Source organism: Ooceraea biroi, chromosome 2 (genome assembly GCF_003672135.1).
Source record: "Ooceraea biroi isolate clonal line C1 chromosome 2, Obir_v5.4, whole genome shotgun sequence".
In the NCBI taxonomy this organism is placed as follows: Eukaryota; Metazoa; Arthropoda; class Insecta; order Hymenoptera; family Formicidae; genus Ooceraea; species Ooceraea biroi.
The window spans coordinates 4,199,237-4,216,274 of NC_039507.1; the positions used below are offsets into that span (position 1 = coordinate 4,199,237).

General features: G+C 37.2%; 1 protein-coding gene and 1 long non-coding RNA gene across 7 annotated transcripts; one reads left to right on the forward strand and one right to left on the reverse strand.

The window, feature by feature from the left end:
- The first annotated feature begins 215 nt into the window (after positions 1 to 215).
- LOC105281718 (endoplasmic reticulum aminopeptidase 1) lies at positions 216 to 15,418 on the forward strand. 6 transcript variants are annotated; one of them, XM_026967768.1, is made up of 16 exons: positions 222 to 983; positions 2,690 to 2,896; positions 3,277 to 3,585; positions 7,582 to 7,737; positions 7,896 to 7,975; positions 8,423 to 8,519; positions 8,606 to 8,688; positions 8,768 to 8,970; positions 9,075 to 9,255; positions 9,430 to 9,673; positions 9,986 to 10,563; positions 10,650 to 10,881; positions 10,998 to 11,403; positions 11,486 to 11,628; positions 11,707 to 12,062; positions 12,207 to 15,418. In XM_026967768.1, the coding sequence occupies exons 3-16, from the start codon at positions 3,438 to 3,440 to the stop codon at positions 12,366 to 12,368; spliced, it is 3,069 nt and encodes a 1,022-aa protein (XP_026823569.1). In that variant the 5' UTR covers positions 222 to 983; positions 2,690 to 2,896; positions 3,277 to 3,437; the 3' UTR covers positions 12,369 to 15,418. The 6 variants fall into 6 exon arrangements, with proteins under 6 accessions (XP_026823574.1, XP_026823569.1, XP_026823568.1 ...); XM_026967767.1 differs by having other exon boundaries at positions 2,690 to 3,585; XM_026967769.1 differs by lacking the exon at positions 2,690 to 2,896.
- LOC113561456 lies at positions 13,912 to 16,261 on the reverse strand. The gene is made up of 2 exons (XR_003406166.1): positions 16,176 to 16,261; positions 13,912 to 15,877 (listed from the first exon to the last, which is right to left on the reverse strand). It is a non-coding gene; the product is annotated as an uncharacterized LOC113561456 (long non-coding RNA).
- Between the last annotated feature and the right edge of the window lie 777 nt (positions 16,262 to 17,038).

A 17,038-nucleotide genomic window follows, 5' to 3' on the forward strand; every position in this document is an offset into this window, starting at 1 on the left:
AACAGTGTATGCGTGATGCATCGCTCGGATGCACACACCGGGCAGAATTTAACGAGTAGATTCGACCGTATCTCGCGAGTACGTGATATCGCGATCGCCGGCAAGTCGACCGAATCCCTTCCCGTCCCGGTGGTGAAGGGCCAAAGAGTTCCTAGACGTTAAGTAAATCGATTTCTCCCGTTTCTCTCCCTCGTTCTCTCTGGCTCTCTCCCTCATTGAAACGTACATAGCACCACTACCACCATCACCATCACCACCACCACCATCACCACTACCACCACCACCACCACTACCCTTACCGCCCGACGATCAGCCAAGATGCCCGCCCTGCGTGAACGAGACGGGCGCAACCTGTGGCTGATCCTGACCGGCGCGCCTCCCTTCGTCCGGAAATCCAGCCACGCTCCATCCTCAGAGCGCCTCCAGTGTCATTCCAACCGTACGGTTGTCTACGTCGCCGATCTTTCGCCGAGGATATACCCCAATTCGCGACGTGTGCGACGTGCGAATCGTTGTCGTGGTCGTCGTCGACGTCGACGTCGGCGACGGCGATGCGCTTCGGATGCGGGTACATCGGTGTAGCGAGGCAAGAATCGCGCGCGCAGAGCGCCGAGACGCAATCTCCTCCGGGGTTGATAATGAGCGCGTCGGTGTCTGGAGTGATCGTGATGAAACTTTAACCACCGACGATGCGATTAACGCGAGCTTAGCGGCTGTGCACACGAGTTGATTGCGAGCAACGACGGGGCGGCAAAATTGCGCGGATGCTGCCGCGGAAAGGCAGAGCGGCCGGCACGTCTGGACCGGCGCGAGTAAAAGAGAACTGCGTTTATTAATGGAGGACGCGCGATCAGCCGTCCTGATCGGCCGCGTGACCAATGACTTGTGATTAAACTGCGATCGACAACGATCGGCAACGACTGTTCCTCAAGAAAACGAACACCGGATACTGCTGATCAACGATTAAGTGCGATCGAAGAATGGTAAGTTTCTTCTCCTTTTATCTTTTTTGCAGTTTATACTTATCTAAAGAAGTGTCTAGAGGGTAACGCACAAAACAGACAAAATGCGTATTACATTATATTACGTAAAATTCGTAATAATATAAACGTAGTAAGATATGGTAGAATGACCAAATATTGTAACTGAAGCGTTATCGCAGACTTCGAAATGCTGCCATTTGACCCTTATTCGTACGAGATATTACCATTTTCATTCAGATGTATTTTTCGTCAAGCAACCGTGGCTAGGGTCAATGTTCTATCTACGAAGCACTCTGTATCATATATTGCTCTTAAACGTACACATACGCGTGCGGGTTTGCATATGAAGCTGATAAAATCGAAGCAGACTCTAGATTATTCTCATTCGTTTACTTGTTTTTCAGATCTTTATCAAATTTCGAAAGAAGAAATAATAATACGAAGCATTAAATAAAGTTTTCATTGAATATGAAGTAAATACGAGTTTGAAAAATAATTAATTTATCAATTTAAAGAATATACAAATTATTAGACCTTATTCATTAATCATTATGAAAATATTCATAAAACTTGAGTTGTATACTAGTTTTGGATAATAACTGGAATTTTATTTATAATATTCTATATCTAGTTAACTTTAATAATTTGCAGATCAGGTAAAACATAATTTTTTTATTCTGAATAATATATTATATATAAATATATAATATATAAAACATGAATAATAATGATAAATTTTTATTATTAATGTTTATTATTTAACATAACAATGATGATTCTAACAATATAATAACGTGGATATGTATACATACATCTTGTTATTATTTAAATTTATTATTAGAGAAACGCATTTATATATATATATATATATATATATACGAGAATGAAGATTTAATAATCCAATATCTATACAAATTATGCCAAATTATGTGCATTTCCTTAAAAAATTATATTTTCTGGCCTTTTTTATATAGCACGCAAAATATTATTACACGCGCAATGTATTACCTACATCAAGCACAAAAATTTTCTGACGTAAACCGCACGTAACAAGTCGAATGAATGCTATTGTCATTGCATACACATCGTGACGGTTGGCCATAAGTCAGAGTATAATTGCTTTTATGCTTCATTATAGTCCTTGAACATCCGTACAGTATCACGCGCCCAACTGCGACAGTAACTGACACCTCCAAGTATTCTACTTTGATAATCTTGTTCTCCATTTGTGTCCCTGCACGTCGACTGCGTGCGCCGTGCTTATTACGTGACTGATATTTAGTAGAAATTATGTAATCGTATGACAATTGTTGGTGATCGTCAGTGCATGTGTGATTATAAGAAATATATAATTATATGTCAGATACATTCTTTCATATTAATTATACAAGCGCGACTTTTTTGTGCAATTATTTAAATCGAGACATGTATTCGTCGGTGCGAATTTATTGCACAAAAATATTTTCTATGTATAAACGAGTCGTTTAGACATACGTAAATAATCTTCCTATTTCTCCCCTGTTCGTGCAGTCCTCATTTAATAAATAGATATTTATTCTGAAAGTATTGATCCAACACAGTGAAGCTTGACAAAAATATAACTCTTTGCCTCTATTAATATCTGCCACGAGATTTATTTATTTTATCACCTTTACTACATTGAGAGCAAAAAAAGACCATTATTACGCTACTCAATTATGTTACAGGTATAAGTTGGTTGAATATTGGACACGGAGTAGAAGACTGATTAATTACTGTTGATAATTTGTAAAAGTACATTTCATCGAGAGCTTCGTAATTTATAATTATTTTACATTACGTCAAGAACGCACATGCTCGGATGACAAGGAAAAGAAGATAAAACTTTCCGAATAGAAGTGACCTGAGATTAGATCCTTCCACATTGAATTGATGTAAGATCACGCACAAAGAAAATATTTTAAAGTACCATTTTTATTCATTAAGATACACGCCTCACTGGAAAAAGGTACATACAGTCGCACTTTTTTTCTAAGAATGCTCTTAGTGACCGTATAAATTAGATCGTTGCAACATATCGCAATATTGGGACCAATGCGAATGCTGTCGATATGAGATGCTCGTGCATGTACTGTGCCGACACGGAGCCTTAAATGAATTACGACTACCGAGAGTAGTTCAATATAATTTTCGACGTGAGGAATAAATCCTTTATATAAGAGGAGAACAATCGATATCAACGTGAAAACAACGGTATATCTGAAAAAGTGAAGTCCGCGGCCTTTATAACTAATGTTTTGAATGTTTTGAATAGTGTAAAGTGATTACAAGGCACCGATATCACATCAACAACATTGAAGCATGCCATTTGACAGAGTACCTTGAGCAACCGAGAAGAGATCTTTTACGTGAAGGTCCAATTTCGCTGAATAAAGTTGGCTGAAGTAGAGAGATAGATAAAAGAGTAAAACTAAAATGCGGAAAGGAAGTCCACGAAGGGATAGCAGTGAGAATATCCGACTGGAGCCTTTGTCCAGGACTCCTAGACAAACGGAATCCACCGATGCTGCAGAAGATGCAAAAACACCGCTGAAACATGGCACGAGAAAAACATGCGATTCGGGTATGTATATTATATTTAAAGAAAATAAAATTTATATTGCAATAATCATTAATAAAAATTGTGTTATTCGTATAATTCTGAGTCGTATAAAACTGATACGATCAATATGATCAATGTGATCAATATTCACAATGAGTGAAGTTTTCACTAGTTTCACAAAATTTAAAGATACGCATTGATTTAAACGGAAAGTAGTCACGTCTGAAGGATTTGTGATCGTCGTAGTGCAATGTATCTCAGTTTCCTATCTTATTTATCACCCACGTGTTTAATTCATTACCGGGGGTCGCGCAACCGCGTGTACGTGTTCCGGAAGTGAATTGACCGGCAGGAAGGACGACGTTTATAACGCCGATCCTTTGGGGATTCGTAACTTCGACAAACATATTGCAGCCGGAAAGGACATGAATGTTTCAACGTGTTTCACCTGGCGGAACTCGTTTGACCAGATACGACATATATTTTAGAGCAACGCGAGACTCACCGTGCGATCAGGGAAAACACCAGAATTATTTATCGTTGTGCAACATCTATCTTTTTCGCAATTGGAAAAAGCTAACCAGATCAACAAGGACGAAACGTAAGGGGTCACAAGTTCAAAAGTTCAATCATTTATAGACAGCCCCTTTCCGTTAATATGTGTCAGTCTTGAAATTAGTCTACATGTTGTTACGTATGAAACTTTGTCTGTTCGCAGAATCTTTCGCAAAAATATATTCTTAACATTATACACAAGCACACGCACACGCATATGCGCGCGCGATAGTTTCATTACGAGAAATAAATTTTTCTTTACACTTTTCGTGTTTTAATCATCAATAAATCTTACAAGATTTTGCAGAAATTTTATGAAAGAGTTACTGAAAGGAATAATGCAATATTATAATGTGTGTACATTTTATGAAATAATTAAAATTTTTAATTATATGAGAACTATTAATCGTTTTCATATTTTTTTGTAAAATTTACTGCTATTTTTATATACTCATAAATCTCTTTCTATAGTTATAACAGATATAAGAGCTTTTATGTTATTGCTCTCTGCTATTGGTCTTTCTTGGCACGAACAATAAAGTGCAAAATTTATAAAGTTCTTAAAATGAACGGAGAAATAAATCATGCAGAGATGAAGAGTCTATCTCTTTGTTTGTAGCTTACTGTAACTGTGTTACTTGCATAATGAACATTATGCGCTATAGCTGATGCCATTTGAAATAATTCAGCCAATGTTCTCGTTTACGTTTTTCTACAAAATTCTGAATCAATACTATCCCAATACAAATCACGTTGTCTTAGTGTTTTATGTTTATCGCATAACAAATATCATAATATAATATTTAAAGACATTTTAAATTTATATTTTTATTAAAATTTAATCGCACCGGAGCCACTAAAGAATGTTTTTCTGTCTAGATGAAAAATGCGAATGATATTTCGATAGAATAAACGTAATGTGATCATCGAAAGGGGGTTGCGTGGAAAGAAGAAAATCGATAGGATACCCTTCTGGCAAACGCCGATCCACTCGCAATTCGCCCTCGATTCTGATCTCAAAAGGGTCGAATCTCCCATGGGATGTAGCTAAATGCATTATACTGTCGCTTTATATATATGTATGTTACATACATATATATATTATATGAACACGGTATTAGTAATAAGTCAGCTTTTCCATTTACTGTTAGAAATTGATTATAATATTTACACATATGCATTAAAAAGTTCAGAATAATTTCAACTTATGAACAATAAAAATAACAATTATATATATTAAACATAATATCATGGGAGATTTTTCTGAATTTCACTCTATATGTAGTAACCATTATTCCTCTTTTGAGATCTAGGACAAGGGATAAAAAAGTTATTATACCGTCACGAACTTCCTCTCACGACGTGCGATATAAAATGGGTTGTGCGAAATATCAGTCCTCTCCAAAACTTCTCTTTCCCTACAGAGAAGAAACGATGAGAGACAATTCTTCTCAAATACAAAAATCTACATCACTTAAATATTTTATTTTAAGTCTTCTCTTCAAACTAAATTTTTCCTTATGCGATGTTAAAGTAACAATTCTATTAACCCAGTAAAATCTATTAACTCTTTTCGCAATAAAAACAGCGCTAATGAGATCCTTGCTTCAAGTTACCATGTCGACGTAAATTTGTAATATCGAGTTGGCCAATAGCGAAAAGCGGAAAGTCGTGAATTCACGCGTCGTTCGCTTGGTTGCTTCTGTGGCTGATACGAATATCACGGTGGGCCACCGAGGGAGGGTTGCAAAACGTGGATCACGGATGGCGCCACCGTGGTGCCAACCACCCCCAATCGACGAGGGCCAGCAAAACCATCCCCGTAAAGCAGTCCGCCACCAGGGGGTTTGGGCAGCCGCCATTTCTGCCTAACTCCGCAGTAGCTATATCCCACCTTTAATGCCAATGAAATGTCAAGGAATGTCGCGCGTTATAGACTCGCCGGCGGTGTCGGACAACTCAGGTCGAGCCTCTTAAGCTCGCGAATCGTCACGTACTCGTGGTTTCTCGCGTTTCTGGGGTCGATCGCGCTGTTGACGGTGGTGTTGCACGACAGAGTCCTCCTGGTCGCAATTGTGCCCGGTGCATCCTGAATGTCCGCGAATCGCCACATCAACAACGATTGAGCGCCGCAATTTTGCATTCGCTGCAAGCCGCTACCCTTCGTGTTCCTGGTGCCGCATCTTGATCCCACGCGCTCGCATCTTGCGCGCGCTATCGATCGTTCATCGATAGAGGATTAAAATTCCGAGGACGCGAGGAGGTGGATGCGACCACGTTTCTCCAGTTTGGCAAACGGATTCATCTGACAACGGGCGGTTTCCCTTGAGTTGATAGTGATTAATGCGGCGTGAATTGTTACGGCACAACAAGCGAACCGGCTTGTTCATAACGAATCAGATTCGTAAACGCCGTTAACGTCAACACCGGAGTTCTTCCTTGTTGAGCTTGACTCCGAGACACAAAGCGGCGGTCGAGCTGTGAAAGCTCGGCCGAAAAAGTGGCGACGAGGCGGCGCTTAAGCGATTCACAGCGAATACTGGCTGAACAGAGAGAGCCCCTCATAAAAGTCGCATATGCCTCGAAAGACGGTCAGGTAAAAGAGACCGTTCATCGGAGACCGCCGCCGAATCGGTTCGCGATGAGCGAGCAGGATGTCGATGATGTTGCCTTTCTGACAGGTGAGAACTTTTTGTCCAGGTGGCTAAGTCGGGAATTAAGGTGCATTAGCGCGTGCCCTTTTCATGTCGTCATCGACATGAGCCTTTAACGCGTGTGCGGCATAGGTCTATTGCACCCAGACAGTCCTTTTTCCATAAGAATAACTCGACCAGATGGCCCACTTACAACCCTCCGCGCTGCAAATAAACTATACTTACTACACGGAGGAGCACGTGCGCGCGATCAATAAGAGGAAAGCTCACTCTCTGATCTTTTGAATTAATCTCTTGCACTAGAATGACGTGCTATGCATGTCGATTGTTATCTGCTTCTAAAGTGGAATAACGTGTAATAACACATCGACTAATTTTACTGTTTGAAATAAACAAGTAGTGCAATCAGCTAGCGATACTCTACTTTGTCATACAGACAATTTTTATAGAAATGATTTCAAATAATAGCTCGCTTCGTATTGACTTGGACTGATTGATCACGGGTTCGTCATCTGTCAATTAATTTCCCGCGAGAGGGTTAAAGCGCGCACATCTTTCGTTTTCACCCCCTTGTATTGTTACCTCCTGCTGACGGGGCTTTTGTTATCGGATCTGTTTATTGACAGCGAAAATGATGCGGCGATGCATTGATAATGTTACTCAATGATTGGATTACGCGTATATGTGTGTGCAACTGCATAATAAAGCACATTTGTAGACGAAAGTAAACATATTATGTGTGAACATAAAATTACATGAACTTCTCATTTTGTCAATAAGTCAATAAGCAGAAAATTGTTTGTTCTAGGAGATAGCAATGCTGGACTGCACAGACGTAATTTTTACGAACGCGCGAATGAAGTCGTCAGGTGTTCCGAGAGAAAGACGTATTGCGTACTTTGTATCTGTTGTTTGGTGCTTATCGTCACATCGCTCATCATCGCTTTGGCACCTCTACGAAATGGTATTTAAATAACCAACTTCCATTTCAATATTTAGCGTTATTGTTCTCAAACTTTACATACAAATTTGATTTTTACATAGAAATCGTATTTGTCAGACAGCCAATTTGCTGTTTCACATGCACATATATATATTATATAATATTATATAATATTTTAGGTTGCACATGTTCTGAAGAAGACTCGAATAAAACTGCGGGTGATAAAAAGGATGCTATACCTCTGATGGACAACGGGGAGGTATGCTGATATATAATTATATGTTAAATACAAAATTAAAGATCGAAGAACTGCATACTGAAATTATTGAATTATTTCTTAGACTTTAAATCAAATTATTAATATTAATTAAATACTTATTTGATTAAATTAATGTGTATATTTTACATTACTTTTATGTTAAAAATGTTGTTCAAAAATTATCAAAATATTAATTATTTAATGTTATAAACTTTAAAGAAAAATTCATCCACGATAAAAATATTTAGAAAGTAAGAATAACTCTCACGGTCAAATACGTTCAGTTAACATAAGGTAAACATAAGCGGTATCACTAGGATAAAATCAATCGATACATGTGATTATAACAAAGAACGTACCTACTTTTTCTTTCTGATTGATCATTCATATTTTATGTCACTTGATGTACCGCACGCAGATTATCGACTATAACAGACGATATTGCAGGTGTTTCCATGGGATAACATAAGATTACCTGCATATGTGCATCCTACTAGGTATAATATCACGATGCATCCAAATCTTACCACTTTAGAATTTAGAGGTATGTTTTTATTTTATTTTTAAATACAGTAACATATCCTTTATATCCTTTAAATTCTTAAATTTATCACTTATTTTCAATTTTAGGACGAGTCACAATAGAATTCTATGTCGATGAAGAGACCAAGTTTATCGTCTTCCACAGTAAAAACTTGACAATAAAAGAACAAGTAAGTAACATCCGAGAGCATAATGCAATTCACGTGTCAGTGTCTGTCTTGGGTTTAATTGCCGAGAGTCAACTTTCAGATAGTCAAAGAAGGTCAAGAAGACATGAAGATCGCAAAATTGCTCGAATATCCGAAGCGTGAACAACTATATCTGGAAGTGGAGGACACATTTCAAAAAAGGAACAACTACACGCTATTCCTGAGTTTTAACTCGACATTGAACACCACTGAACTTAAAGGATTCTATTTCAGCAGTTACAGCACTCCCGAAGGAGAACAAAAGTAACTCTGATACTTTTAATTATTTTCTTCGCGATAAGTGGTCAAATGCTCTTCGGTCATCGTCAAGCAGGACTGGAACTTCATGTCTTTTCTTTGATCTTCAGATATTTGGCCACTACTCACTTCGAACCGACATACGCGCGTATGGCTTTTCCATGCTTTGATGAACCACAATTCAAAGCTAAATTTAAGGTGTCGATATACAGAGACAGATTTCACATCGCGTTATGTAATATGCCCGTGATAAATACCGAGGAGGCTGGATTTTACTTGGGCACGAATCTTGTGAGTACTTATGAGCACTTTTGTTGCATAACAATGTAAATCAACGCAGTTCTCATGTTTGGTATCTTCGGAGTCTCATTGATTTTCTCACATCTATGATCATAGACATCAGATCATATTATTGCAATTATGATATTGCCTGCAGAAGACCGCATCTGCATCAATCTGATATAGAATAATGTTACTTCTCAGTTGCGCGACGACTTCCAAGAGTCCTTAGAGATGTCGACCTATTTGGTGGCCTTTGTAGTATGCGATTTCGTACGGATCTTTGAACTAACCAAGAGAAATACATCTGTGAGCGTGTACGCTGCATCACACATGCTTCCGCAAACGAAGTATGCCATGGCCACCGCGGCTCGCATCATGGATTATTTTGAATCTTTCTTTGGCATATCTTACCCCTTGCCAAAACAAGGTATGTATGAGATTTGTGTATGTGTGCGTAATAATCAACGAATATATTATTGTATGTGTATGCGTTTAAACCATAAATAGCATTAGTTATTTAAAAATTATATTTCCATTACTTCAATTATGTCATATTTTAATATGTATTTTTCTTTTATTTGTTTAACGATAGTACAATACTTTATTTTTAAAAGATGTTAAGCAAATTATATATTATATATTAAACTAGTGGAAGAAGTATTTTTTTATTATTAAAGTTACTATTTTTTATTATCCCTAGTTTGCAATATTTATTTGGATTATTATTGTATGTTGTTAGATCTGATAGCAATTCCCGACTTCGCGTCAGCTGCTATGGAAAATTGGGGCCTAATCACTTTCCGAGAATCGTTCCTAATGTATGATCCACAAGAAACGTCTGCCGAAATACAAGAATATATTGCCGTCCTAATGGCCCATGAATTAGCTCACCAGTGGTTCGGCAACCTTGTCACGATGAAATGGTGGAACGATATCTGGCTGAATGAAGGCGCAGCCACATTCTTCGAGTACAAGGGTGTGAATCATATTTGGCCCGAGTGGGGTATGATGGATTTATTCATTTTGCACAAAACACAACGAGCGCTCGAGCTTGACGCCCTGGCCAATAGTCATCCAATAAGCGTACCCGTTGAAAACCCCACCGACATAGAAAGCATATTTGATACCGTCAGCTATTTCAAAGGCGCTTCCATTCTTTACATGCTGGAGAGAGTCTTGTGCGAGAACGTTTTCCAGCGCGGATTAAATGATTACCTGAATTTACACGCGTATGGAAACACAGTGACCAACGATCTGTGGACGGTTTTCACGAAACACACGAGAAACTCATCTGTCGGTGCCGAACTCGACGTAAAAGTAAGTATATAAATATTACGTCGCGATTCTTAATATTACATGTGTTTTCACTATATGTATTTAATGAAATTGGATGCTATTGGCAGATAGTAATGAACACTTGGACTCAACAAACGGGCTTTCCACTTGTAACCATCACTCGTGATAATAACACTATCACGGCGACCCAAAAAAGATTTCTCATTTCGCCACAAAAAAACGGAGCGAACATTTCGCAACCCAAGTCGCCGTTCGACTACAAATGGTACATCCCGTTGAACTGCTACACAGACAAGATACCGCCGGTTCTCATGGAGGTGTGGATGAATATGACCAACGGTAATTCAGAAGACAATTATATCAAACTTTATCATGTACCTATTCAGAATCAAATATAGACGTTTGTTATGTATCTACCCAAAATATTAAGGTAGCCGTTCTCATGTTTCCCACAGCAACGTTCGAAATATCGCCCGATGTCGATTACATAAAGTGCAACATCAATCAAACTGGCTTCTACCGAGTTAATTACCCGAAGGAGATGTGGACCTCAATTATCAAAACTTTGATGAAGAATCACACTGTATTTAGTGCAGCTGATCGTGCGAGTCTCATCGATGATGCATTTTCACTTTGCGACGCGGGCGAACTGGACGCCTCGACTCCATTGGAACTCTCGCTTTACCTTGTTAACGAAAGAGACTACGCGCCATGGGAAACGGCGCTCCGGTACTTAAACTTTTGGAAGAAACGACTGGGTGAGAGTGAAGCGTACAAGAAATATTTGTCATTCTTTAAACAGATATTGGATCCGATTACAAGATACATTAGTTGGAAGGACGAGGGATCTCATTTGCAAAAGTTAGTATAGCATAAACTTAATGGATATCTAATGCAAATGAGTAGGACATCGCTCCAAGTAATTTTGTTATTTTTAACGCAGATTATTAAGGACCATAGTACTGATATCCGCCGTTGAACTACAAATGGATAACGTGGTAAAGTCTGCGAAGGATCTCTTTCAGGATTGGATGCTGAAAGGCAAACGTATCCCGCCCAATATACGAAATATCGTTTACATGGCAGGTAAGACAGAATATATTACATTAGAGATGTCGATGACAATGAAAAACACAAGAAGTGAGGCAATAAATATATTTATAGGTGTGAAATTCGGGGAGGAAGATGTGTGGCAACATTGCTGGCAAGTTTATCTCAAGACGCAGATACAAAGCGAGAAACTAGTAATGCTGCAAGCTCTGGGTGCAGCGATGGACCCTTGGCTACTTAAACGTTATCTGCGCTACTCGCTGAATCGGGATCTGATTAAGTCACAGGATGTTAACGCTATTATAGCGTCCGTTGCTGCTAATCCTCAGGGACATTACTTGGCTTGGCGCCACATTAAAGCTTACTGGCCGCAAATAGAAGCCTTATACGTGAACGAGTCGCTTTCGATAAGTGATCTCATACTTAGCCTCGTCCCTGATTACTTTATTACGGAATATGATTACCGCGAGGTGAGATAATATCTCTGTTTTAATGATTGATTAATATGCTTGTTATGTAGATAACATAAAATACATGCGCTTTTTGTTAAATTTCTTTAAAATTAAAAATATCAATTTCAATAAAAGAATCTTGTAATCTCTGTTGTCTTTTAGGTATCGGGATTCTTTAAACAACACGACGTTCGCAGCGGTAATCGCAGCCTGCAACAAAGCTTAGAAATGGTAAAATTCAATATCCATTGGGTGAAGAAAAATGCTAAAAGCGTGAATAAATGGCTCATCGAATACTTTACGGGAACGACTGCTGCGAGTTAACCGTTATCCATTGAAAATGGGACGAGAAAAAACCGACTTGTATGTTTACTCATGCCATTATGGCTGATTTTTCTACAGTTCTTATTTACACGCGAGATACGAAAATCCTTAAGAGATACAAAAATAAGACAAGTCCATAAAATTAAAATGCTCACTATTACTTAAGGGGCATAAAGAGACTCTCATTCATCATTTAGATATAAAATACATCAAGAGTCATTTCCGTCACTTTTGTTAGGAGATCGTTTCCGCCGGACAAAACATAGAATTTAGAGGACGACCATGAAACATATAAGAACAAATTGTTTCCCTTGGGAATAAAAGATATCTTTGGCAGGGAAAGAAACTCCTATCTCCTGTACAAAATTTATGATCATAGTTTTCTCGTCGGAATAGATTTCTTAACAAGAATAAATGAAGCCGAATTGTTCGTACGTAATAAATTATACAACGGATTTATACCGCACTTTCGAAAGTATTTATTTATGAACATCGCGTGTCTATTGGATCACTAAGCGTAGAAAAAGACAATGACAGCGCAGACATCGTTGATCCTAGAGTAGTCGTTTACCCAATATTTGGCAGGTAATAAGAGCTAACGACGTACGCCTACGTCGACATTGAGAGCTTTAGTCTCTCGACTCAACCGTACTTTATTGAAACAAAGGAAGCAATGGTAATAATCTCCAAGTGATGTCTAAGTCCCATATATATATATATATATATCTGAACCATCCAACAAGTCATCCAATAAGTCATTACTTTAAAGGACGGAGTCGAGCTTGCGACAAGTTTGTCGAAGAAAACGCTAATTATACTATTTGCGTATATACTCGTGTGCAATAAGTTTAACTTTACGATACAACGTTACAAGCGTATCTAGAAGTAATAGAATTATCATGAATGTACGAATGATCGTCCCACAAGTTTTAAGTAGCATATCAATATGCGGCAAAGAGGTGTGACACGCTAAATTGTTCGGATCTGTGCCTCACAAGCATCATCCAAAACAAAATCAAGACACATCAAGCGTTGAGGAGAAGCCTCTGCCGCGAGCCAGCTGAATGTATGTCAAACTAATTATAAAAGAAAAAGATTTGATGTATCGTGTGTATTGCGTATTGGTGTCTGTTAGAGGTGGAGGCGCAGGATACGTCTCGCGTGGTTGATCGTTCTCCACGCGAAGTAGCATGTAATAGAGAATATATTGGATATTTTATTATGAAACAGTGGATAAATTTATATAATCTAAACAACGCGCTTTATATATGGTGTGCATGTATTAGTATAAGAGAGATACGTGTGCTGTGTTTGATCGACTACTTTGTAAAGCGTTTAGGTGCTGGCGTACGTAAGATCGCTGAATTTCACTTAGGACCTTGTGAACGTTACAGTTTTCGCGTTGTTTTAATTCTAAGAAATATTAGTTTTTATAATAATTAAGTTTTGATTAAAACCTAATTTTAAAGTAGAACATGTATAAATCCTGCAATACGATTGAAGCAATTATGCTTGAGTCATTACTTTCCGTTTGTACAGTTGATTTCTCGGACAATAAATCCCAGAAGATAGTGAGACATATATTAATAAATGTTTAACTATTATACTTTAATTGCTTCAATAATTTAATTTAATTTCTTGATATCAAGGTTTAGAAATCTAGATTTATTATATTACTACATAAAACTACTCGCACAGATACAATAGAATGATTATACAAGATAATAACTTCGTAAGATATTCAGACATAAAGATCTGCGAAATATCTAATCAGGAAGAACAAACCTGATCACAAAACGAATATCTGCCCCAATCAGGAAAAACCTTTATATGCATTCATCTTATTTTTATTTTACAAACATCTTTTCATTTTTTACTTTTGAAAACTTAGTGGTTTATCGAATCTAGAATTTGCGTGTTCCTCGAAAAAGAAACCAGTCAGAATCGAAGCACTTGTTAGTTAAACGAAACACGTCGTTATCACGCTCAAACGTACAGGACGCGACAGTATTTCGATATTTTCTAGATATAAGTCTCTACTGCCGTTTATACACTTGCTTTTTATAATTACCGACGCTCATCACAAAATAGCAATATTTCCTCAATATTTATTACCTGTTAACATGATTCGATACTACTCTATTTCACATCGCATAATTCTCTGTGTTCGTTGCATTTACATTACGATTCTCTGAGTGAACTCTCACAATCAGAGATATATACATATACAGATATCTATGCGTACGTATATGAAAAAAATCTGTAAATAACGGCAGCATGAAGTTTTCATTATTCCATTAAGTAGATTTTGATACACTCCAAACGGCGAATTAAATGAATCGACGCACAATTAGATATTTTACATGTAAATAGCATATTTTTTCACTAACGGAACTCTCTCGTTAAAGAGTTAATGAGCGATAATCGCTTCGGGATTTATCTTTAGAGAAGCGCTCGCTCGTAAAACCATGCGAGTTGCGAACCGATTGGCCTATTTTATAATGTTCTTACGAGCGAAAGTACTCGTGTAAGTACATACATAATACTTTGGTTATTTGCATATTCATTGAAGTGTAATTTAGGATGGCAGATTTAAGTACAATAATAATCTTTGAACGAGACATATATTTTATTTAATTAAATAATTGATTTTTTTCTACAATACATACATATTATACATTCCATCGAGATTCGTTAGTTTAATAATTTGTGAGAGCGAGTAACGTCGATGGACAATGTCGATTTCATCTCTTATCAGAAACAACTTCATTATATCAAATTCACATACCATACGCGGAAAAACGAAGAAAATGCTATATCGAAAGACTGGATACCAGAGTAATCAAGAGATTGTATTTTACACTAACACGAAACACGATTACGTCTTAAGAAAATGAGGCTGTCTTACATCTCGTATTTATGAATAACATACCGGCATAACGATATATTGTATACCGTTCTCAACTGTATTGTTGTCATAGATATTTTGTTGTATAAAACAAATACAAGACATGTACAAGCATATAAATGAATATATTATATGTTTAAAGTACGCCAAAAGCATTTCTTATTATTTCAGATAATATTCCTTTTCTCTTCTCTAGCAAAAAAAGAAATTATGAATTCGATGCTTATAGATGAAGTTATCCTACGTACAATTTATTAAATAAAGTCCGAGATGTGACGAGATTTCTGAAAATATTTTGTTGCACAGCACAACATTTATATAAAGATCTTGTGTTAGTTTATCAAGCCGCAGCACCATTAAAAGAACTATATAGTAGTAAAAATAATATCTATATGAATTTATATGTTGTATGCATGTAAGAAAAAATAACTTCTTTATTACTTTTGATACTAATATTTATACTTTTATACTAATAATACTAATATTCATATTAATGACATTTATTAAATGCTTTGTATATTCTTTTTTGAATAATTAATAGTCAATACAATTCAAATAATTTTGTCATTATGTGAATTTGGTACTCGCAGTCCGCGTATATCTAAAATTGATGCAATTCATGTATGTAGCTAATCCTTATGACATATATATACACTTATATTCATAAATGCAACGTGCACATCTATATATGTATAGTATGTAAATAATAAAGTAAAATAATATATAGTAATAAATAAAAAATAATAAAAATAATAAATAAATAATAAATAATAAATAAAAAATATCTAGTATATAAATAATAAAGAGCCTCGTTAAAATCTATAAGTATATGAATATATATACGAGGCAACGACGCTATGCGTAATCAAATAAGGGTCAAAGTTCGCTATCATAAATACCGTCGCGGATGTTGCGACTTCAATGTATCGAATGAATAGATGACGTTGCTTCATCGTCGTCGTCGTCGTAAATGAACGCTGTTGATTCAATCGAATCAAATACAGCCGTAGTGGATTTATCCAGAGGTTCTGAGAATCTGTTTTACCAATAGCTGCTCCAACTTCGTAGATCATTCTAGCGGAAATCGATTTTCCTTCCGTGGCCGCGGATTTCTAGAGTCTTCTCGAAAGTTGCTTCATTACCGATAGTACTGAGCAAGTATTGAGTGAAACCTTGTTAAAAAAGGGGCGAACGTATGTGTGCGTTTGAACAACAATTAAGTATCATTTAAAGACGATAGATTGGCGAAGGGAGAAAGTAAATAATTGTCTCATGAAGGATTGTAATTACATGAAAGTGTGTTACACACACAGCACGCACACACACACACATACACACACACACAGATACAGTATTAGTCATGTGATCGAAAATACATAATAAGTGAGATTTATAATAGGCGCATCACGCTTAAAATTAGACGCGCCTCTGCAAAATGCAGGCGCAATAAATAACTTATATGAACTGCCTTTAGAGAAAAATCGAACTACACACAGACGTTTTTCGTACTCGCACGAGACGTACGTAACGATTGACGTAAATGGCGTTATGTCGCACGTGTATGTATGTATATAATTGCGTATAAAAGTTGAACTTTGCGAGTCATTTTACGATAATTGGGCCAACGGATGTTCTCTCACGAGCGAATCGAAGTCGCGTGTTGAGACGTATGAAAACAGTGCACGTGTAGCTTACTTGTTGGCGTTAGACATGCTTGCGCTTCCTATCGCAATAGATCGCGCATACAACGACGTGTATTTTA

Bases quoted from the DNA above. Each gene is read 5' to 3' on its own strand.
- LOC105281718 (XM_026967767.1), top strand. From the start codon at position 3,438: ATGCGGAAAGGAAGTCCACGAAGGGATAGCAGTGAGAATATCCGACTG. The intron at 8,689-8,767 runs GTAAGTAACATC...GTCAACTTTCAG, and splicing joins ACTTGACAATAAAAGAACAA to ATAGTCAAAGAAGGTCAAGA. The intron at 9,674-9,985 runs GTATGTATGAGA...GTATGTTGTTAG, and splicing joins TTACCCCTTGCCAAAACAAG to ATCTGATAGCAATTCCCGAC.